Source organism: Bactrocera dorsalis, unplaced genomic scaffold (assembly GCF_023373825.1).
Source record: "Bactrocera dorsalis isolate Fly_Bdor unplaced genomic scaffold, ASM2337382v1 BdCtg197, whole genome shotgun sequence".
Taxonomy (NCBI): Eukaryota; Metazoa; Arthropoda; class Insecta; order Diptera; family Tephritidae; genus Bactrocera; species Bactrocera dorsalis.
In genome coordinates, this window is record NW_026038248.1 from 1 (window position 1) to 21,593 (window position 21,593).

Below are 21,593 nucleotides of genomic sequence, written 5' to 3' on the forward strand. Positions count from 1 at the left end.
AAATATCCTTTATAATATTGCAGAGTATCACATAGTGCTAAGGTGAATATCTACGGGCTTCCATTTATTCGAGAAATGCCTAAAATAACTGGTATCTCAGGCTCAGATTTAACTGTGACGTGCCCTGTAGCAGGCTATCCAATAGATAAAATTCATTGGGAGCGTGGTAATTATATTTTTTATTACTTCTTAGAGACAGTATTATTACTTAGTAAAGTGAAACTTTTTATCTATCGTCTCAAATTTGTTCGCTCTTATGACGCATGTCTCATTACATTTCTTTTTATTTACTTAGATATATAAGTTACGTATGGGTATTATTTGTTTAGATATGTGGTTTTCTATGAGGCAATACCTTGTACGGAGTTGGTCTTTTTGATAGCTGTTAAAGCTTTGCCATTTCGTAATAAACAGACTTAGTCCGAAAAAACGTTTTCAAACCGTTAAAATTTATTACTAAAACGCAGTGGCCACCGATCCCGATTTTCATAAGATATTTGGATTCATCGATGAAGCTCATTTCGGTTGAATAGGTATGTTTAGAAACGAAATTGTCCCATTTAGAGAGACCATAATCTACAACACGTTATTTAGACGCCGTTAAATTCTCAAAAGTCACTGTTTGGTGTGCTTTATGGACAGAGGGAATCAATGGGGAACTATAAAGCTAATATTAATGACTGTTACGTGTCTGAATTGGAGGATGCTGACATGTCAATTAATTTATTGAAGAAAATAATTGGTGACCGGATAAAGTCGCGTGTAGCGCGGCCGCTGTACCATTTTTTGTGGCTCTTCTCTACGCAGAAAAGCCTGCGTCGATTGACGCCTTGGAAGATAATATGCGGTGCTTATTACCGACCGGTTCCAATTACTGCAAAAATGACGGAAAATTTGGTCTTTCGGCTGAAATTTATTTGAGGCCAATGCTGTGGTACGACAAAACCTTATATTAACAATAAAGTTAAATTCATGGTCATATTAAATTATAAGCAAATCGCCTTCTAGAAAACCACATATGTATATAAAAAACACCCTCTATATACACAGTGAAATGAAACTGTTGAAGAACATTTCATGAACTATAACGACTTCAGTTGTTAAAATCTAAAAATCTAAATTTATCTTTCCTCCAAAATTGTTCTAAACAACTATTAGCTAGTTCCGAATATTATTTCCAAATCCACTAATATGTAACTTTTTTTTTGCTTTTCACTATTTATTTTTAATTTTGGCGAAATTCAACGCGTTCAAAAGATGGTCAAACACTGCCTATAAATCGCAGGCAGCGCGCATACAATAACGGTACTCTAATAATAGAGCAACTGCAGCGACTCGAGGATGCTGGAACTTACACATGCATGGCTCAAAATAAACAGAAGCAAACGTCGCGCCGTAACGTGGAAATACAAGTTCTTGGTAAATGTTAATTAAAGGAAACGAACAACAGTGCACTTTATTTCGAAAAAAAAAATATTAATAGAAAATTAAAAAAAAAATAAGATAAATAAACTATTTAAAATTTTGTAAAATGTATAGAAAAAATATATATTGTGCTATATATAGGTATATCTATGTCTAAGTATATATATACATATGTATGTACAAACATTTTTTTTATGTAGTTCCCCCAAAAATAATGCCAATTCAGGCAATGACGAATATGTTGCGTGAAGGCATGAGGGCCGCGATTTCCTGTCAGATACTGGAAGGAGATTTGCCAGTGAGTTTTCGTTGGGAACGTAATGGAAAACCATTAATAGGAACAGGGTAAGTACAATAATAATAAAATCAATATTTTGCGAACACTAAAGGCAGCTTTGTTTAATTTGCTTGAAGAAATGAGGTATTCCGTCGATTAGATGAATACTCTGCCAGTTTAGTGATAGAACATATTACCTCGGAACACTCGGGCAACTATACATGTATTGCCAGTAATATTGCCGGTTTGGAACGCTTCACTGTACCGCTTACAGTTAATGTCCCTCCAAAGTGGATATTGGAACCAAAAGACTCCAGCGCGCAGGCTGGACAAGATGTTTTACTACACTGTCAGTCTTCTGGATATCCAAAACCAACAATTACATGGAAAAAGGCAATCGGTCCAACACCGGGAGAATATAAAGACTTTTTATATGAACCTACTGTACAACTCTTTCCAAATGGCACGATATACTTTAAGAAGATAAATAAGGAGTCACAGGGGCACTTTCTCTGTGAGTCAAAAAACAACATCGGCTCAGGTGTCAGCAAAGTCATTTTTCTAAAAGTGAATGGTGGGTATTTAGTTTATCTCTAGAAAATAAATTTTGAAAAATGTCTTTATTTTTTCATAATTTTTAAAATATTTACTAGGTGCATTGCTGATTTATTATTATAATTAATCTAATATTTTATCAAATGATGATAAAAAATATTAATTTGTAATTAGAATAGCATTAAAATAATAAGTAATTTTATAATTTTAGTACCCGCTCACTTTCAAACCAAAACTAAGCAGATTTCAGTGGCGAAAGGAAAGCAGGTGCACATTCAATGTAATGTTCAGGGTGATAATCCTATCGACATCAAATGGAAAATGCACGCAACACAGCAGTATTTAGATGAGTCACTCGATTCCAGGTAAATTAACCATAGTTATATAGTTTGTACATAATTAATAAAAAAACGGTGCGTTACAAATTATTTACGTTTTTCTACAGAACTAAATATATAAACACGTAAAATTGCTTATACCTGTACTTTTGTAATTCTTATACTTAATCCAATTTTTTTGTGAATTGTCACTCGAATTATTGTTTCCTTCGAATTTGATGGCTTAAATTTGCTTTTATTTCATCATCACATTCGTGGTGACTCGTGACTGGGCTCTAACGCATTGTCATATCAATACGTTGCCCTTGCTCCTTGTTCCTAGAGTAGTGTCACATTTTTACAATTACTTGCTGTCTATTGACTGGATCTCTTATAGAAAAATTAATACAATAAAAAGAGTAAAGATAACTAGGAGAATTGATATCAGGATATACTCGTATGTCTGTTTTCTTAAAACAGATCATGATAGATAAAACGTTATTTATAACAAATGGTCTGGCTTCCTCCGAGCCAGTACAAAACCGTATTTATAAAACTCTTAACGCTAAAACTCCCATTGTTATTCATGCACATTTCATTCAGGTATACAATTCGAGATCAAATATTAGATGACGGGATGGTCTCTGAATTGGGCATTTCACATACGTATCGACAAGATACTGGGATTTATATATGCCAAGCTAGCAATGCATTTGGTCAGGTAAGTATTATGCAATTTAAATATTCATAAAGTGTATAGCCATATTTGTGATAGTGACATATTTGATGTCAATTTGTGTGTTTATTCCGAGCTGTACCTACATAAAGATTATTGAAACTTCTTAAATTTCGTATGTCAGTTGGTGTTATTTCACACCGACTGGAATGCAACATATGATTTAAAAATATAGAATTTTCGTGATGTGATAAAAAAATGTTATTTCTTTATAGGATGAAATGTCGATTCAGTTAATTGTACAGGAGGTTCCAGAGCAACCGAAAAATTTGCGTATTAACTCACAACAATCACGCAGTCTGCAACTTACTTGGAGTCAGCCCTTTGCTGGAAACAGTCCAATCGAAGGATATCATATATACTATAAACAAATTTCTGGTAAGAGAAAGAATTTTTAACAAAGTCAAACAATAATTAAAAATAAATGTTGGTATTAGTAAAGCGTGTTTTTTAGACATCATAGTTGTTGGTTATCAAGAAAAAATCCGACGATTATAATTTTATATTTTAGTTCAGAATTTAAGATAAGGGCTTGTCATTATATTTTAAAAATAGTTTTGGCCACTGGCTCGAATAAATTCCAACCGAGAGGCCAAATTTTGTGGCAATTGGGGCCGTATCTCAGCAATAACTTGCTTAATATTCTCTTCCAAAGCGTCAATCGTCTCCTGTTTAACTGTGTAGACAAGCGACTTCACAAAATCCCGCCAAAAATTGTCCAGCGTTGTTAAATCGCACGATCTAGTAGATAATGCGCTAACCAACAGTTTCCTTCAATAAATTGATTACTTCGTCGGCTGCAAGTCATGTATCGCCGTTTTGTTGGAACTAAAGGTCGTCCACATCAACATCCTCCAATTCGAGTGAGATATAGTTATTAACCATAGCTCCATAGCGTTCCCGATTGATTGCAACATTACGGTCGGCTTCAGTGTTGAAGAAATTTGGATCAGGTCTCTGCTTGACCATAGGGAGCACACTTTGTATTATCGGCTAATTGAGTTTTAATAATGGATATTCAAAACAAAAATATAAGCCACTAAACACTAACTAAAATTCGTTATTTCTTTATTTTTAATATATTAAAAAAAATAATTATAAAATATTGTATATATAAATTTGCATTTATTATTTATTATAATTAACATGATATTTTACGCAAATAGATATTTGGCAAAATGCAGAGCATATCGCGATCACGGGTGGACAAACGGTTGTTAATATACAAAACTTACGTCCAGCTAAAGCTTACCACTTTCGGATGACTTCTGAAAATAAATTGGGTGCGTCCGAGTATTCAGAGGTCGTACAAGTAACCACACTGGAGGAAGTTCCTTCGGGACCACCGTTGAATGTGCGCGCAGAAGCAAAGAGTTCGACTGAGATATCAGTCACTTGGGATGCGCCAGAACGCGATCATTGGAATGGAATATTGCTTGGCTACTATGTTGGATATCAGATGTCGTTGTCACCTGAAGACAAAGAGGTGAATCCTACCCAAGGGTTTAGCTTTAAAACTGTGGAAGTGCGCTCACATTTTGGAGGTGAAACTGTATTGAGTAATTTAAACAAATATACACAGTATCATGTTATTGTACAAGCGTACACAAGTCAAGGTAGTGGGCCACCGAGCAGAGAGATTGCCGTGCAAACAATGGAAGATGGTAAGTGAAAGAAAAATCCGTAACGGTTGTGAAAAAATTTTTACAAATGTGCTTTTTAAGTTACTTCCGTATTACAATGATAGTTAAGGCAACCCTATAAACAGAAAATATTATATTTCACATCTTCGTTCAGATGTGAATAATTATCTTACTATAATTTTCTAGTTATATCATGCTATCGGTTGCCGACATGAGAACCAATCAGATGGAAATTAAAATGTTGTGAACAAACCACAACCTAAATCAACATACCGGTTTCAATACAATGCATATTGGTAGAGAATCTGATGGAATATATTCTCATTATATTAGTACGGCCTAGAGAAACACTCTTTGTCCATTGGGTACGTCTAGTTTTTTTAAGTTTAAAATCAAACAGAAGAGCGGAAATCATTATGCGGATTTAGGCGGTTGAGGCCTGAGCTGGTCACCTTTTTTTTAGAATATGTAATAAATTGACGAATTTACCATATAAAATTAAACATAAGGTTTGAAATCAACTTTTCAACTTTGGTATTATCGATATTAACTCAATCCGTCGAAGAAAGGTTCGGTTAAAGTATTGTTCAACCTTAACAAAATAAAAGTTTACTGCTTTAAATCGTAGAAATTATTATTTAAATAACAGAAAATTTACATTATTATATGATTCTTAATAAGCTAAGATGATAAAGAACAGGCGACTCCATAAATAGCGGGTCTTTTGTTGCAACACCATAGAAATACTTCGTCAAAAGTGTACGCAAATAACCTTCCGATGTTTTTTGGCTGTAATTTAAAAAAAAAATGAAAAACTTTGATTCTGCTTGTGGATTAATTTTATTTGGTCTTTAAAATTTTTTTACATCAAGTCGAGAATATGATACGCCGCCACAGTTGATTGTCATTTGAGCCCTTTTTATGGTATATACCAGAATTTCCTCACATTCTTGACGGATATTGTCCTTAAGAGCTGCAAGAGTGCAAAACGCCAAAACGAGAGATTAGGCGCTTGGGAAATACATCCTTCAGCATATCGGTTGTGGCACGTGCAGTGTGTGCCGTTGCACCGTTCTGTTGGACCCACATGTTTTCCAATCCCAATTTATAAAGTTGTGGCAAAAGGAACTCGTTGATCATTGCTCTGTAGCGCTCACCATTCACAGTAACCGTTTGGCCCGCGACGACTTCGAAGAAAAAAGGTCGGATGACTCTTCCAGCGAAAACAGCACATCATACAGTGACTTTGAGCGGGGGTAATGACTCTTCATGGGTTACACACGGATTTTCAGTATCCCAGAAGCGTAAATATTGCTTATTTACGTACCCGATAAGATATAAATGGGTCTAATCACTCATGATTATTTTTGATGACAAATCATCTTCCTCTTGGTGGTGATTAAGGATGGCTTGAGCGTATGTTAGACGCGTTTGGCGATCAGCAGCTAACAGCTGATGCACCGTATGGACTTTGTACGGAAACATCTTCAAATATCGTACCAAAATTCGCTGTAAACACCCTGGACTGATACCCATTTGCGTGGCTCGTTGTCTGGTCGATGTTGATGGCGCTTCCATGACATTCATGATGTTTCATTCGCCAGTTATCTGTGTTTTTTTTTTTTTCAATAAAAAGTAGGGAACCTCGAAATGGATCATAAATGGCTGTTTTATGCACAAATCACGAATAACTTATCCCCGTTTTTGTATGAATTCCGCTGGAACTCGAAAATTGTATATTTAGAACAAATATATTGTATAAAAGATAATTGAACAAAGAATTAGGCAATATTTCAAACGAAAAACTGTTATATATTTCTTTCTTTTTTAGTGCCTTCTTCACCTCCAGAGAGTCCTCAATGCGACGTGCTTGGATCAACTTCAATTTATATAACATGGTCACCACCAGATGTTGATGGACAAAATGGCAAGATCAAAGGATACAAAGTATTTTTTATATCTGTTAATGAATTATACGGTAATTAATTTAAAACCTAAGTTATCCGATCGTTATACTTTAAGTTGAATTTCAACATGTGGCTGATAGCATTAGCAATTTAGAGATCGCCTGATTTTAATTAGTTCGTAATTCAAATAACATTATGATTGCATATAAATAATTATGTATATATCTATAATATCTTATGGATAATTGATATATTTTTAAATCCATATCAAGAAACGGATCCCGATGTTGTGAAGTCAACCAATCAATATGTTACCATAGAAAACTTACGCAAATATACCAACTATACGGTTTGGGTACTCGCATATACCAAGATTGGAGACGGTACAAAAACGAAGCCATTTCACTGTCGCACACATGAGGATGGTAATATAATACGATCAATATCTTTCATTTTTATTACATAATAATTTTTATGAATTCGTATAGTACCTTCGGCGCCCCAGGCCATCAAAGCGATTCCTGCATCCAGCACTAAAATCATTATTTCTTGGCTGCCACCGGAATTTCCTAATGGAGATATTGTACAAATATAGTATTTTATCAAATACAGATAATTTTATTTGATTAATTCACTTTCAGACCGGTTACACTTTCTATATGTCCATGTTGGAAGGGGGTCGTGAAGAAGGCACTCACAAGCGCATACTTGGTCCCTTTGTTGAAATGCACGAAACTCAACGCACACAAGAATCCGCCACATATCAATTCTGGTTAACAGCGTCTACGAAAATTGGTGAGGGTGAGAAAACACAAGTTGTTACTGTGCCACCGAACAACAAAGTGCCCGCCCGCATTGTATCTTTTAGTCAACGTTTAATAAGTCCCTGGAAAGAGCATCTTGAATTGCCTTGCCTCAAAGTTGGTTCACCAGCGCCCGTCACAATTTGGCGGCAAGATGGTCATAATATGGATACGAACTCACGCAAGGTTATTGCGAAGAACGGCACTCTTTATATACGTGAATGCCAGTCTAGCGACGCTGGTAATTATACGTGTAGTGTCGAGAATACATGGGGAAAGGATGAGATTATCTATAACATTGTTATAAAAGTACCACCAGAAGCACCCAACTTAACGGTGGTGAATAGTTATACAGATAGTTTACATCTTGAATGGATGGACAATAGTCACGGTGGAAGCCCTATTCTTGGTTATGTAATAAATTATAAGCGAGAAAATGGTGATTGGGAGGAATTGCAAGTGGATGCTAAAACAAACTCACATTTATTAACAAATTTATGGTGCGGGACGCGTTATCAACTCTACATAACTGCTTACAACAAAATCGGTACAGGCTTGCCGTGTGACATTGTGAATTCTTACACGAAAGGAAATCCACCAGTACAACCGAAACATTCTCAAATGATCACGAACAATTCGACCAGTGTCACATGCTGGCTGGACTCATGGGGCGATGGCGGTTGTGGCATTTTATACTTCATGATTGAGTCGAGGGTGTTTGGGAGGTAAGTTATTAGCAGTAAGAAATACAAAATGCGCAGAACAAATTATGTAATTACCTAGATAACGAAATTAATTTCAAAAACATTATTTCAGAATTTGAGGTAGTTGCAGGTTGTTTTCGGTTTTTGCTACTGTCCGTAATGCATATTTTAGAGTCATCGATATAAATATGACATACATATGTACATAGGTTTGAAAAACTATAAAAATTGTTTACCAATAATTATTTGACAACAAACTAACTATTTTAATAACACTTAGATGGGGGTACTCACACTTAAATTAAATTTTGGCTTTATTAAAACTGACATTTTTCTGCAAAACCGTAGAAAATTAAAAGCAAAATTTGTATTAAACTTATTTTCATTTCCAACCATATATTTAAATAAAAAGTTGTATAAGTAAATGTGATGTTGTTTTTGTCATCAATTAACAGATCCCAATGGAATGTTATCTCAAATCATATTCCTCCGACTGAACGCATTTATACGGTTAGTGATTTAGTTCCTGGCACTAAATATCAACTAAAAGTTACAGCTCACAATAATGCTGGCTCTACAACAGCAGTGTACAATTTTACAACACTCTCATCACAAGGAGGTAATCACAAATTAAAGCCCCTATATTTACATCTAGGTTTATGTTAATAAATATTCGGTTTCAGTTATATATTCAACAGATCACGCGAATCCTGTATCTCACATGAGTGATGGTCCCTTTTATGCGAACTTTAAGGTGCTACTTCCTGTATGTCTTTCAATGTTTATGCTATTAGGTATAATAGCAGCGGTGCTACTTATTCGTAAACGAAGTAAGTATGGAAGTTATATTAATTTCACTTAGCTAATCCGTTTCATATTAATTAATATTTTTATTTCATTAGTTTCACATGTTGATATTGAACTTAATTGCAGAAAAGTATGTGTGTGTAAAAAAACGTTAACTTCGGCTGCACCAAAGCTATAATACCCTCACAAATGAAAAAGTGTCTACACAAGAACATCATTTTAATCGTCTAGTTTGTAAGATAGTGGTCCGACCTGAACAATTACTTCGGATATTGTACCGTTGTCTTGGACAATAATCCCTGTCAATTCCTTGAATATAAATCGCTACAAAAAAGTTTCCCATATAGGTTAGGGAAAGATGGCCTTTCGAAGATCGCACGGGACTGTTATATGTAGTCTTTTGTGAAGCAAAAAGAACCAGCAAAACGCTGAGTAGCCAATGCAAATTTGCGTATGCGTTTAATTTCACCTCCCGCCAGTTCGGTGAGATGTCTGAAGATATGCGCTCTCAAGCGTTTTGGAGCAGTAGTTCTACTGCTACCTTAATGGATGCAACCTCGGCTTGGAATACACTGCAATTGTCAGGAAGTCTGAAGCTGAAGGTAATAGAGAGCTCCTGACACTAAACCCCTCCAGCAACCTTCCCCCCAAGTTTTGATCCATCCTTAAAGAAGCTCATTCACTCTCCTCCAACGGCTTCTTCCTACCCATAGCTCATTCGTCGATATATGGGCAGAGAAGGAGCGGCCAGAGTTCGGTTTGGCGATTGCGTGATCTAAGTGATCCGGTATGAAGTCGAAGTGTTTATTCGATTGATCAGATACATCTTTTTTAAGCACCCAAATTCTCTGAGTCTGATAGCCACTTTCGCAGTCATACACCTTCCGAGCAAGTCTACGGGCACTATGTGCAAGATGACGTTAAGTGCCATGGTTGGAGTGAACTTTAGTGCACCACACATTTCTTTGAAAGTGTGGTCTTTTCTAGAGTCCTCCACCACATAAAGACTCCATAGAATATAATGGGTTTGACTATGGTGTCATGGCGCCAGAGGACCACTTTTGGTGAGACTTTTTGCCAATGGCGCCTTTTTTAATACAATGGCACATTATGATCAGCAGAAACATGAGGATGTCTGCATAATATTATACACCAAGTTTGGCTGAAAATAGCAATTTTGTAGAGCACTTAAATTCTGACGACTGGCACGCTGTTGTAAACTCGGCTATAACCGCGTAAGTGGTGTCTACGCCAATAAAGGAGAAGAGGAAGCGTGTGTTTATTATCAGATCTTGTCTATTTCTCTAGGAAGAGGTCAAGTTTTCATTTATTATTAGCATAGTCACATATGTTCAATGTATGAAATTTATGAATATAGTTTTTGAGTCTTACATAGATCTGAATTTTTTCACACGTACTTTTCTTCCAAAGAAGCTGCTCATTTGTCAGAACCGCTGATATCGGACTACATTAGCGAAAGTCGTCATAAAAACTGACCGATGAAAATCAAGTTAAAGAGATGGAAGGATATAATTTCATATTGTACGAATTGCACGTGTTAAGAGTATTATATGATAGCATCGGTGCTCGAAAGTATTCTAAAACTTAGCCCTTCCTTACACGTTCTATATTGATTTCTTATTACTATTGAATATTTATCAACGAAATAATCATGGTGGTTTCACTTTTAACAGAAATTGACAATCAAGCGCGTTTGGCCTCTTCTTCAATGTCCGAGTCGCCATCTCTGGCCAATTTGCAAAATAAACAAAATCGAGATCAACAGTACTTAGCCGTGCGTTGCAACCCTGGTAGTGGACCTACACGTGGTTCGCATTCAAACGACTCAGGTAGCTTTGGCAAAGCTGAAGGCAATGAATACATAGAAGATATCTGTCCATATGCAACATTCCAACTAAATAAACAAACATACAGCGAAAGCTCATATAGTGGTAATGTATACAGTGGACCGTACCACTCTGTGCGTGGCTCATTTGTGTATCACGATGTAAAACCAGACAATTATCATGTGAGTAATTTTTACCAGCCTGTTTGAGATTACATTAATGATTTTATTCCAATCTAACAGTCGAAAGAGCCGGAGTATACAAAGGTGCGTCGGAAAGTTGGGCGTTTACGGGATCCGCATTCCGAAAGTCAAGGTCAGTATGTGACAACTTGTTTGTCTTTATTTTATATATCTAATATTAACTTGGGCCATAACTAAAATTAAATCTCATTGAATATATATGGATAATATTATAGCAGTTAAACATTTCATGATCGTCATACGAGGTTTCAATAAATTCAATAGTGTATAGTATCGGTTATCTAAATTTCATTTTAGAATTTATTTGGCCAAAGCTTTTCATGTTATTTTATTGTAATTTCTCTTAATTTATATTTGCTAAAAGCTCATGTTATTACTTGTTTCTACAATATATTGCCAAGAGTATAAAAACTTTGTCCACTTAACATTGGATGTCTGCCTGTATGTCCGACAGTCTGTCGCGATAAATTAAATTGTAATCTTCTTTCTTTAAAAAATGGGCGAGTCACTCTCTGTTTACCACAAACTACTAAAACTAAAGTCAATCCAGCTTGTTGGGAGCATTGCATATTTTGATGCTGCCTGACGAAACAGCTGCAATTTTGATTTCATTATATAAATACAATATGATCTCTTTTGCTGTTCGCCATAAACAAAATAATTGAAAAACAAATACAAATTAATGGGCGTTACTTTTACAAAACTTCTCTTTTTTCACACAAAATGAAATAAAGTAAATAGTTGAACATGTACTATTTTCTCTGTGTAATAAATTTTATATTATTTTATTTAAACCGATATTAAAACCAAAAAATAAACTTAACAATCATCCACAATCAACTTCATCTAAAAACAAAATCCATCAAACCGTACTAAACTTTTTAGAATCGGACAATCCAGGTTCAACAGATTCCGAAGTTAGGAAAATCCTAACTCTTCACATACCAATTACAGAATATGACACATTAGGATCCGAGTCCGACAACGACGTGTCTACCCGAGGAATCAACTCTGCGAAGTATCGTACTCAACGTGGTAATAAGAACAACTTTTTAAACTAGTTAATTTTTAATAATGGTGTCCTCATCAAAACATATTATTATAAGGGGTGATCTATTTCGAGGTTCTCTACTTTTTTAGAGAAAAAACACAGAAACTTAAAAGTTATTGTGGAATGTTTATTATTTTTAAATTTCATTTCATTTATTTTTTTGAATATTAGCTCTTTTAAATGTTAGCCGCGGCTACGTCTCAGATGGTCCATCCGTTGAGTCCAATTTTCGATGGCTCGTTCGAACATTTCGACTGCTAACTGGCGTATGACACTTGTGATCTTTTGCTCTAAAATCTGAATCGAAGCGGGATTGTCCGCAAGTACTTTAGATTTTACATATTTCCACAGAAAAAAGGTAACGGTGTGATATCAGACGATCTGGGTGCCCAATCGATCAGCCCAAAACTTGATATTATCTGCTCACCGAAATGTTCTCTCAATAAATCAATCAATGATGCGATGTGTGGGAAGTGTTGAAGTGTTCTTGTTGAAACCAAATGTCGTCGAGATCGCAAGCTTCAATTTCAGGCATCATGGCATGATAATGGTAACGAAATAAGGATCGAAGGATCTACCAGCCCACAAACCGCATCAAACTGTGGCTTTTTTCTGGATGAAATGGCACCTCTTGAATCACTTCAGGTTGCTCTTGTTCCCAAATGCGGCAATTTTGCTTATTTACACACCTAATGAGCTAGAAATGGACCTCGCCGCTGAATAAAATTTGCCTCGAGGATGTTCTTGGAACTTTTCAGGAGCCCATAAAGCGAAGCGATGTCGCTTGGGTTGAACGGCTTTAGTTCTTGCACAAGCTGTTTTATACGTTTTCAATTTACTATCTCGACGTAAAATGCCACAAGTCGTTCTGTTACGCCGATCTGAGTTGCTGCGAAGGGCGCCGAATCAACTCTCCATAGTCTTCGCGTATACTCTCAGTTTCGGCTGCTATATTTTCTTCACTGCGTGCTATTCGGTGGAATATTATCCAATAATGAATGCAGGGTCTCAAGATGGATGATGGTATTGCGAATAGTACGCTCAGTATATCGATTATCTTGACCATAAGTTGAGCGAATCGCGCGGTAAACATTGTTTATAAGTAGAACGTGATTTTTCGTAAACGTTGTACAGGTATAAGTCTTTCCACGTTGAAATTTCACACTGAACAAAAATAACATGACCGTTTGACACGAGTTTCGTGTTATCTGCAAAAAAAAAGGCTATTGAAAAAAGAACCTCAACTTGGATCACCCATTATGTAGCTTAAATAAGTATCAAGTAATACCAAGCAAAATTCTCAAATATTACAACTCTGCAATATTAATCTATACGTATATCTATAATATACAAATCATATCATCATAAACTATTATATAATTAAGTTTTAAACACGTTTTACTTGTGACAAATTTCATAAATGTCAAAAATTAAATAAACACAATTTTCATATTCGTACACGAATTTATTTGGGACACCCTTATGTCTTTGAAATTATATGCAAGATCTCATGGTTTTTATGTATATACATACGTATGTAGATACTCAAGATGAAACATCTTCATCGTCTGAGACAACACCGACAAGTTTATCGAGGAAATCGAAACCCCCATTTGTAGCTCGTAAAAGCGGAAAATCAGGTACAAGTGGTAAACGCCATGTGCGCAGCTCCAGCGGTTATTCAAGTCACAACGAAGAAACAACGTTTAGGTAAAATCTAATATCCATATGTGCATACATTTTTTTAACTGAAGTTTAATACATTTCTTTTGTTAAACATTCTCAGCATATCTAACTATCCACAAACTTATCAGGACCACATAAATCCACCAGCGCGTTTTTCCGACTCTAATGATAAATCCAAGGCTCAAACTTCACCTCGGGTACGCGGCAATCAGAAACTGCAAAGAGAAGCCTTTCAAATTAATGTGTAACAACAACGGACTAAAGCCGTGCTGAACTGCGAAACAGAACAGAAAGACGCATAGTGATCATTGCCAAATATCTATCAACTCGGAATGTGAATCTATTTTACTTCTTGAGGTCACCTAATAAAACGAAATTCTATTTTGTAATTTTTTCTCGGTTTTTAGCGCATATTTCTCAATTCCCGTTATTATATAATACTAGGAAATTGAATTTAATTTAAGAAATTACAAGAAATAACAAAATTTTTATAATTATTTTTAAAAATCTTCTGAACTAATATTACAGCCTATATATCTTACATATACAATAAAAATAATACCAAACACATTGTACGAAAATGGATACGTTAAATGTTTAAGTAAAAATGCGACAGTGTATATAATAACATTATATATACAATAAGTCATGATATTATAATTTTTGTTTTAGTTTTAATCACAAGGAAATCGAATTACATAAATGAACATATATAGTGTGAGTAATATAAAAAAATTATCTGTTAAACAAATGTTTTCATTCAATCAACTTATAGTGAATAACTTTTTGTATAAGTTTAAATTCATTAAAAATGGATAAAAATAAATATAAATCACAAAAAGACTTATTTACACCAGCAACTTAACTATAAAAATATATATAGCATAACATAGTTATTATAATATTTATTACCGTTTATTATTCTTCAATGTTTTTTACTAAGTAGATATTATAATTTTTTCTATTAAAACTATAGCATAAGCAAATAAGATAATAATTATTGTTAAAGTTGTGACTATACAAACTTTCCGGAAGAGTTGCAATATATACATTGTTATAAATTGGGCCCTTACTTACCTAAACATATTTTTTTTGAATACGCTTTTGATCAGTTTTAAAAATGAATAATGTTTTAGGCCCCTATTATGAGTTGCATTTGATCGGCGACTATCGATGGTGAAAAAGTGCTGAAAATTTTAATATACTTTTTGCTGCATACTTTTTGGATTCCAGATGCTGACTTTAAACGTTTTTTACTTTAGCAGGTCTAAGGTTGTGAGCACAGACTATTTATGGAATTTTTAATTTTAATAAATATGAAAAAATAGTAGCGGTTGGATCAGAGAATGCGCTCTTTTTTATTGTTCATTTTCTTCGTCTTTCATTTTTGGTACAACGATAATTTCCACAGGTTTACCCAACTCATTGTAGGAATTTGCCAAACAAAATCATAATGGGGGCCTTTGAAACACATGTTCTTTTATTCGTAGAATTGAGAAACTTTAATAAAAAATTACTTAGAAAATATGTAAATAATCTTCTAGTTTTTATAGAAAATCAGTGGAGTTAGTTTCAAAATTTGTTGACAGGGAACTGAGTTTGCATAAGTTTAAAATTTGTGTGACTATATTTGTAGCCTTTTTACTTCCCTGTTTATGACGTTTTAAGAAGCTAAAAAGTTTCAGTTCAATAATATGTACTTATCGCTCGTTATAGCTTATCCCGAATCAATCGCGACAAAAAATTCTTATAAGAAAAGACTACTGAAATTCCATTACATTGAAATAATTAGCATGGAAACTAATACATTCACAACATAGAACTCATAAGCCCTACGTGTGATAAAGTTATGAGCGATCATGCGAACACAGGTGTTTCGATGAAGTTTGTCAATTCGGCCTTAAGAAATTCGTCGAAACAGAAATTCCTGTTAGCGCTTTTGGAAATTATCCAGCGATTTAAGTGATAAAAATAATAAACTAGATACATACCTGACTTATGGTAAAACTGTTTGTTAACACTATGGGCCCTTCACTAAAAATCTGGTCCAATGTTAAATTACGACGCGATCAAAGGTGGACAGAGCGAGATTATTTCACGCCGCTATTATGGTTTTGAAATTCGGTATTATGGTTTTAACTTAGCCAGTCAAAAAATGTGTAGTTGAATTGTTGTCAAACTTAAACTTTTTTGTGGTACTACGGTTTTTAACATAGTGCCAGTGGGGTTGCCCAGAGTATCAAATTTCAACTGCTAGGTAGCAGTTGTAGTTAAACATTTAGGTATAGTATATAGTCTCATAAAGTTATAAGTTATAACGAACCGAAAACAAAGCGTTGAGAATTGCATAGCGTAAACTCATTTTTGTATGTAATCCAATATCCATTTTTTTGGACAAGTGAGTTCCATAATTGATGCATTTATTTTTGGAAAACTATTAACAGAAAAGTCAATTTCTATAAAAGTTATGGCTATTTGAAATTTTGAAAACATTCTCTAAAATGTTTTTCAAAGGGTAGAAAAGGATGGATAAGTTTCAGCAAAATCTTAAGGGGTCGGGTTCGAAAGTGGTCGATTTGGTATGGAATACCCCATATGTATACATTATAAAGCGATATTTTCAGTACAAAGACATACAGGTCTTGGAATGTTATCATCAGAATTTTATATCCTGACTAGAGTATATTTAATTTGGCATGATGTTTATAACACACAGAGGGAAACGTCGGATACCTTATAATATATAAACATATACATATAAATGATCATACCCATCTGTCTGTATATACGCGAAATGGTGCCTCAGTTTTTGAGATATCGAACTGAATTTTTGCACACGTCCTTTCTCTCTAAGAAGCTGCTGAGTTGTCGGAACCGACAACATCAGACTACTACAGCATACAGCTGCCATACGAACTAAACGATCGGAATCAAGTGCTTGTATGGAAACCCTTTTAATTTGACGAGTTATCTTCAAAAAATTTGGCACGCATTGTTGTTTGGCAATGGCGCAATCTCCGAAGATCGAAATCTTTTGTATTTATGAAGGGAAAGGCAATGTTTTGTTGCGATATTTTCGTTGGTAGTTTTTTTGTAAACTGCAACGTGAAACAATCATACCGTACCATACCGTACCATCTTGGCTTTAAAATTTAATGCTACTAGCGTTAGTGAATTAGTTATCGCACTTTTAATAATTTTCAACATTGCCGTTATTTGGTGAGTGGTCTCTGTTATCACCCGATTTCACACCATGTAACAATGTGTCAATTGGTGGTAGAAATACATATTTTTAGTGAATTTGGTTAGCGAAATTAGTTTGTAAGATAGTAAGAGTATCAAATCTATTAGACGGCGGAGGCATGCCCATTTATAATATTAAAGCTTTTTACACCAAATTCACCTCTTTCATTTTCGAATGCTTGGAGCAAATTAGATTGTTGTATTTAAAATTTTGGTTTTTTGCTTCTCCAATTTCCGTGTAACGGCATTCTGCGAGCGTGGCAATGGTCCAATACCACCCATCTGCAGTACCGCCCTCCTCAGAGTGCCAACAAATGCGTATACCAAGTTTCATCAATACAACATAATTGTTAGTATAGTGATCGCTTACACGGACAGACATTCGCCCGGATTTAAATTTGCTCAACAATCTAATCACTTATATATACATACATACATATATACATAACTCTGCCAGCGTAACAGGTGTTTCGTTCACTGCCTTCCACGAACAAAAGATTTTTTTCAAGCTACTATATCTACATTCCCTCTTTTTACTATCATTCCATCAATTTTCACCTAACAGTATGTAAGAAAATATGTTCATTTTATTTTGTTTAGAAATCTTACAGATTCAATATATATTCGGTATAAAGTCAGATAGACATTGAGGGTTTCGTACTCAGTATCTGTATGCTTGAAAAGTCATAGTCTGATTATAACAATTTTTGACGGAAATTGCTTTACATTGAAGACATTATTTGTGTGAGGTTTTATTCCGATATCTTTATTGATCCTAGATTTATCGATTACTGTTGATATCAATATAACTTTATGCAGGAAATTATGCTAGTCAGCTTATTAAGCGCTTACTTGCTAAGGTATTAAGTTTCTTCCAGATTAATTTTTTCTAACGGATAAATATGTAATATGTTACTCGTATACAGCACAAATTTTGTACTGACGATAGAACATTTCGCACATCCCTCCCTTCGGATTATGAGCGCGTGATCATTTGCAAACTCATCTTATCAATAAAAATTTAAAGTTATTTACGTATAGTCGTTTGATTGTTAGACGTTAGGAAACTGAATATTGTCATTCCATATTGCGGTAAATATAAATTAATTAAGTGGTCCAATTTCATATAATTTGGTTGTAAAAACTACAAATACATACGTATATACATGTAGTTAAACGGTAGATAAAAACCGAAGAAGAAAAATCGAATATTACAAAAGGTTAAAGGCATATACATATGTTTACTAGAAATATATATTAAATATCAATAATTAAGGATATGCAATGGAGTATATACTGTTCACAAACAAAAGCACTATTATACAATGAATGAAATGTGTGAGTTTAACAACATATGGTGGAATTTATAAATAAGTAATAAAGTAACAATAAAATAAGCTGATAAGAAGCAAATAAAGTATCGAATATTTGTATTAAAAAATAATAAATTTATCTTTGTTTGTTGTTCTAAGTAGGGAGGGCTTTCTATAAGTTTATGTATTAAAACAAATTTTACGAAGTGTGTGAGTTTGACCGTCGTTCGTTGTCAATTTCCGGTTTTAATACTGGCTGGCATTGGTCCATGACTAGGTTCTGTGCCACTACTACATCCTTCTGGTCTAGAGTGAAACCTAGGAGATTTATTGAACAGCTTGGCGCAGCTCTTACTAAACTTTGTCCAAGTAAAACATGCGTGATGTAAAGCTAAAAATCCAGTCGGGCGTTAATTGTCAAAGTTCTTCATTGTCTAGCCTTTGCAAGACTGAGTCAGTCGGCGAACCAACAAATTTGTGATGGGCACAAAGCGCTTGTCGCAGACGCACAAACTCTCACATACATGAGTACCATTTTTAAATTTTATTGTACGCAGCACGTGATTTTTCAAAAATCGCAATATACATACATACATGTATTGAAACAATAAAGCAAAAGTTGATATTATTCAAGTAGTATACTCGAGATACCACGCTATTTTATGAAGATTCTCATAACTTACACATCGGCCAGTTGAAATAACAAAACTCATTACCCTTAGTATATTCCTATGGGAGCTTCTTATTATTTTTGAGCCGATTACATACATTGAGGGCATTAAGTTATAGTACGAGGGCTGCTATATATATTTCTGGCCTAATAATGAAAATAGGCATATTTATCAACGAAAATGTTTTTTTTTTGTTTTTTTTTTCGTTGGATTTGGCTCGTCTTGGACCCACACGGTCGATTGCTGTTTTGTTTCGGGCTCATACGCATAGATCCATGATTCGTCACCTGTGACGATCTTATAAACGTCTTTTGAAGCACCTCGATCGTATTTTATCAGCATTTCTTTACACCAATCCATATGAGTCTTTTTTTGAGCGATTGTCAAATTGTGCGGGATCCAGCGAGAACAAACCTTTTTTACGGCCAGGTGTTCATGCAGTATCGAATGTATGCTGGTGGGAGAAATGCATAGGCATGCCTTTATCTGAAGGTATGTTATATGACGGGCTTGCATTATCAATTCACGTATGGCATAGATGTTTTCTGGCACAACGGCTGTTTTTGGACGACCTTCACGGAATTCGTCTTTGAGCGAGCGTCGGCCACGATTGAATTCGTTCTACCAGTTTTTCACAGTGCTATAGGATGGTGCTTCATAGCGATACAAAGATTTTAGTTCATCGATGCACTCTTGTCGTGATAATCCACGTCGAAAGTTGTGAAAAATGATCGTACGAAAATGTTCACGCGTTAATTCCATTTTTTGGCCGAGATGAATTTTTTAATTCCCTGTAAATAAAACAATTCACGATTAAATGACAAAACGTTCTGAGTGATGTTATGCTAAAAAATGTCAAATTTTCCAATGGAAATGTCAGATTGCACCTGGCAATACTAGGTGTTGCCTAGGCCAGAAATATATATAGCAGCCCTCGTATATCAAACTATACGTTCACTTAATTTTTCTAAATATCTTACATGTTGACCGATCCGAAATCACTGTTACACGATTGCCTTACTTTATTTCATTCTTAAGATATTTGTTGAAAAAAAAATTTCACTTAACAACATCAAATAAAATCCTAGTTTACAATCAAACTTTGAATCCTATTTGGACATATGAAATTCAACTATGGGGATGCGCTGCCCCGTTATACATCATGATGTGCAAAGATTCCAAAATAGAGCTCTGCGAAATAGCAGGCGCAGACTGAAAAGAACAACGTTTCATGATCTATTAAGAAACTAAGAAAATAACAAATATTATTATATTTAGTTATTAAATTTAGTTAAATAAAGAAAAACTTGTTATTACAGCTTTTATTGTTTTACTTCATAAATTGGAAAAAATATTGCTTGTTAGTTTACATTTATCACTAGTTGCAATTTCAATGAAATGTAAACCCATCACTTTATTACGTTTCAATAAGATAAGTAAATAATCAAAAGTTAGCCCTAACACCAAACTTGTTTACATATATGCGCTGTCCTTCAGAGTATTCAAGTGTGGAATATTACTGGTGCATCAACATTGACATAATTCGCAGGTTCAAGTCAAAAATGCTTTAGAGCCATAACAAATTCATCAAAGAGTTTTCATAATAAAAATATGCACAAAATATCTGGGATTTTCTATGGCAAAGACTGATGTATTTCTACGCTAGAATGAAATACATACGTACTAAAACTTCATGATCATTGTAACGCTATGAAAGTATGTTAGAACTAGAAGTAAATGCTCGCGAATGTTATATATAGATAAATGTTAAAAAATTTAACGTTTCTGAAGTTTTAGGTTTTGCCCTAAACCTAATTCTTCAACGTAATAAGCATTGATACAAATTCTGTGTAGCTCATGCGACATGGCGTACGGTATGAATGCTCAGTAAATTGAGCCCCATACTCTGGTTTTGTTCAAAACTACTAAATGTGTGACAACTCATGAAATAAATGGGTGAGAAATAAAAAATCTTACAGACATACATATACATGAAATATAATATGTAGATGCATTTTTAAATATTTTTTTTTTTTTTAAATTGGTAAAATGGGTTCAATTCTTCCTCTAACCCCATATACTCTTTAGGTTCCAAATTCCAAGCTTTGGGTTATCGTAGATATCAGTCAATATGTAAAATATTTTAGCAAAATGAAATTAATGTATAATATTCGATAAGTTACAGATTAAATTCGAAAATTTTTGAAAAGTTTCCCCGAAATAGGTATGTATATCAAGTCCCACATTCTTTACTTTATGCCGAATATGTCGTTGTCGTATATTAATATCTTTGTAAAATTGTGAGTATACTTGAGTAAGGGCAAAAGTTAATGCAATCAGTCCACATATTTCGCTATCCTTAATATACCCGATATAGTGATTTCCATACATTTTCTTTTCCATCT

At 34.4% G+C, this 21,593-nt stretch overlaps 1 protein-coding gene across 3 annotated transcripts; it reads left to right on the top strand.

Annotated features, from left to right (window-relative positions):
• Positions 1 to 6: 6 nt before the first annotated feature.
• Positions 7 to 15,497, top strand: LOC105225630 (Down syndrome cell adhesion molecule-like protein Dscam2). Of its 3 annotated transcripts, none has more exons than XM_049461993.1 (19): positions 7 to 166; positions 1,258 to 1,419; positions 1,626 to 1,770; positions 1,840 to 2,276; positions 2,469 to 2,622; positions 3,178 to 3,295; positions 3,526 to 3,688; positions 4,477 to 4,974; positions 6,785 to 6,931; positions 7,133 to 7,285; positions 7,349 to 7,443; positions 7,502 to 8,388; positions 8,823 to 8,986; positions 9,051 to 9,197; positions 10,869 to 11,203; positions 11,264 to 11,336; positions 12,110 to 12,259; positions 13,817 to 13,985; positions 14,062 to 15,497. In XM_049461993.1, the coding sequence occupies exons 1-19, from the start codon at positions 76 to 78 to the stop codon at positions 14,207 to 14,209; spliced, it is 4,236 nt and encodes a 1,411-aa protein (XP_049317950.1). In that variant the 5' UTR covers positions 7 to 75; the 3' UTR covers positions 14,210 to 15,497. The 3 variants fall into 3 exon arrangements, with proteins under 3 accessions (XP_049317950.1, XP_049317951.1, XP_049317952.1); XM_049461994.1 differs by having other exon boundaries at positions 12,125 to 12,259; XM_049461995.1 differs by having other exon boundaries at positions 12,179 to 12,259.
• The last annotated feature ends 6,096 nt before the right edge of the window (positions 15,498 to 21,593 follow it).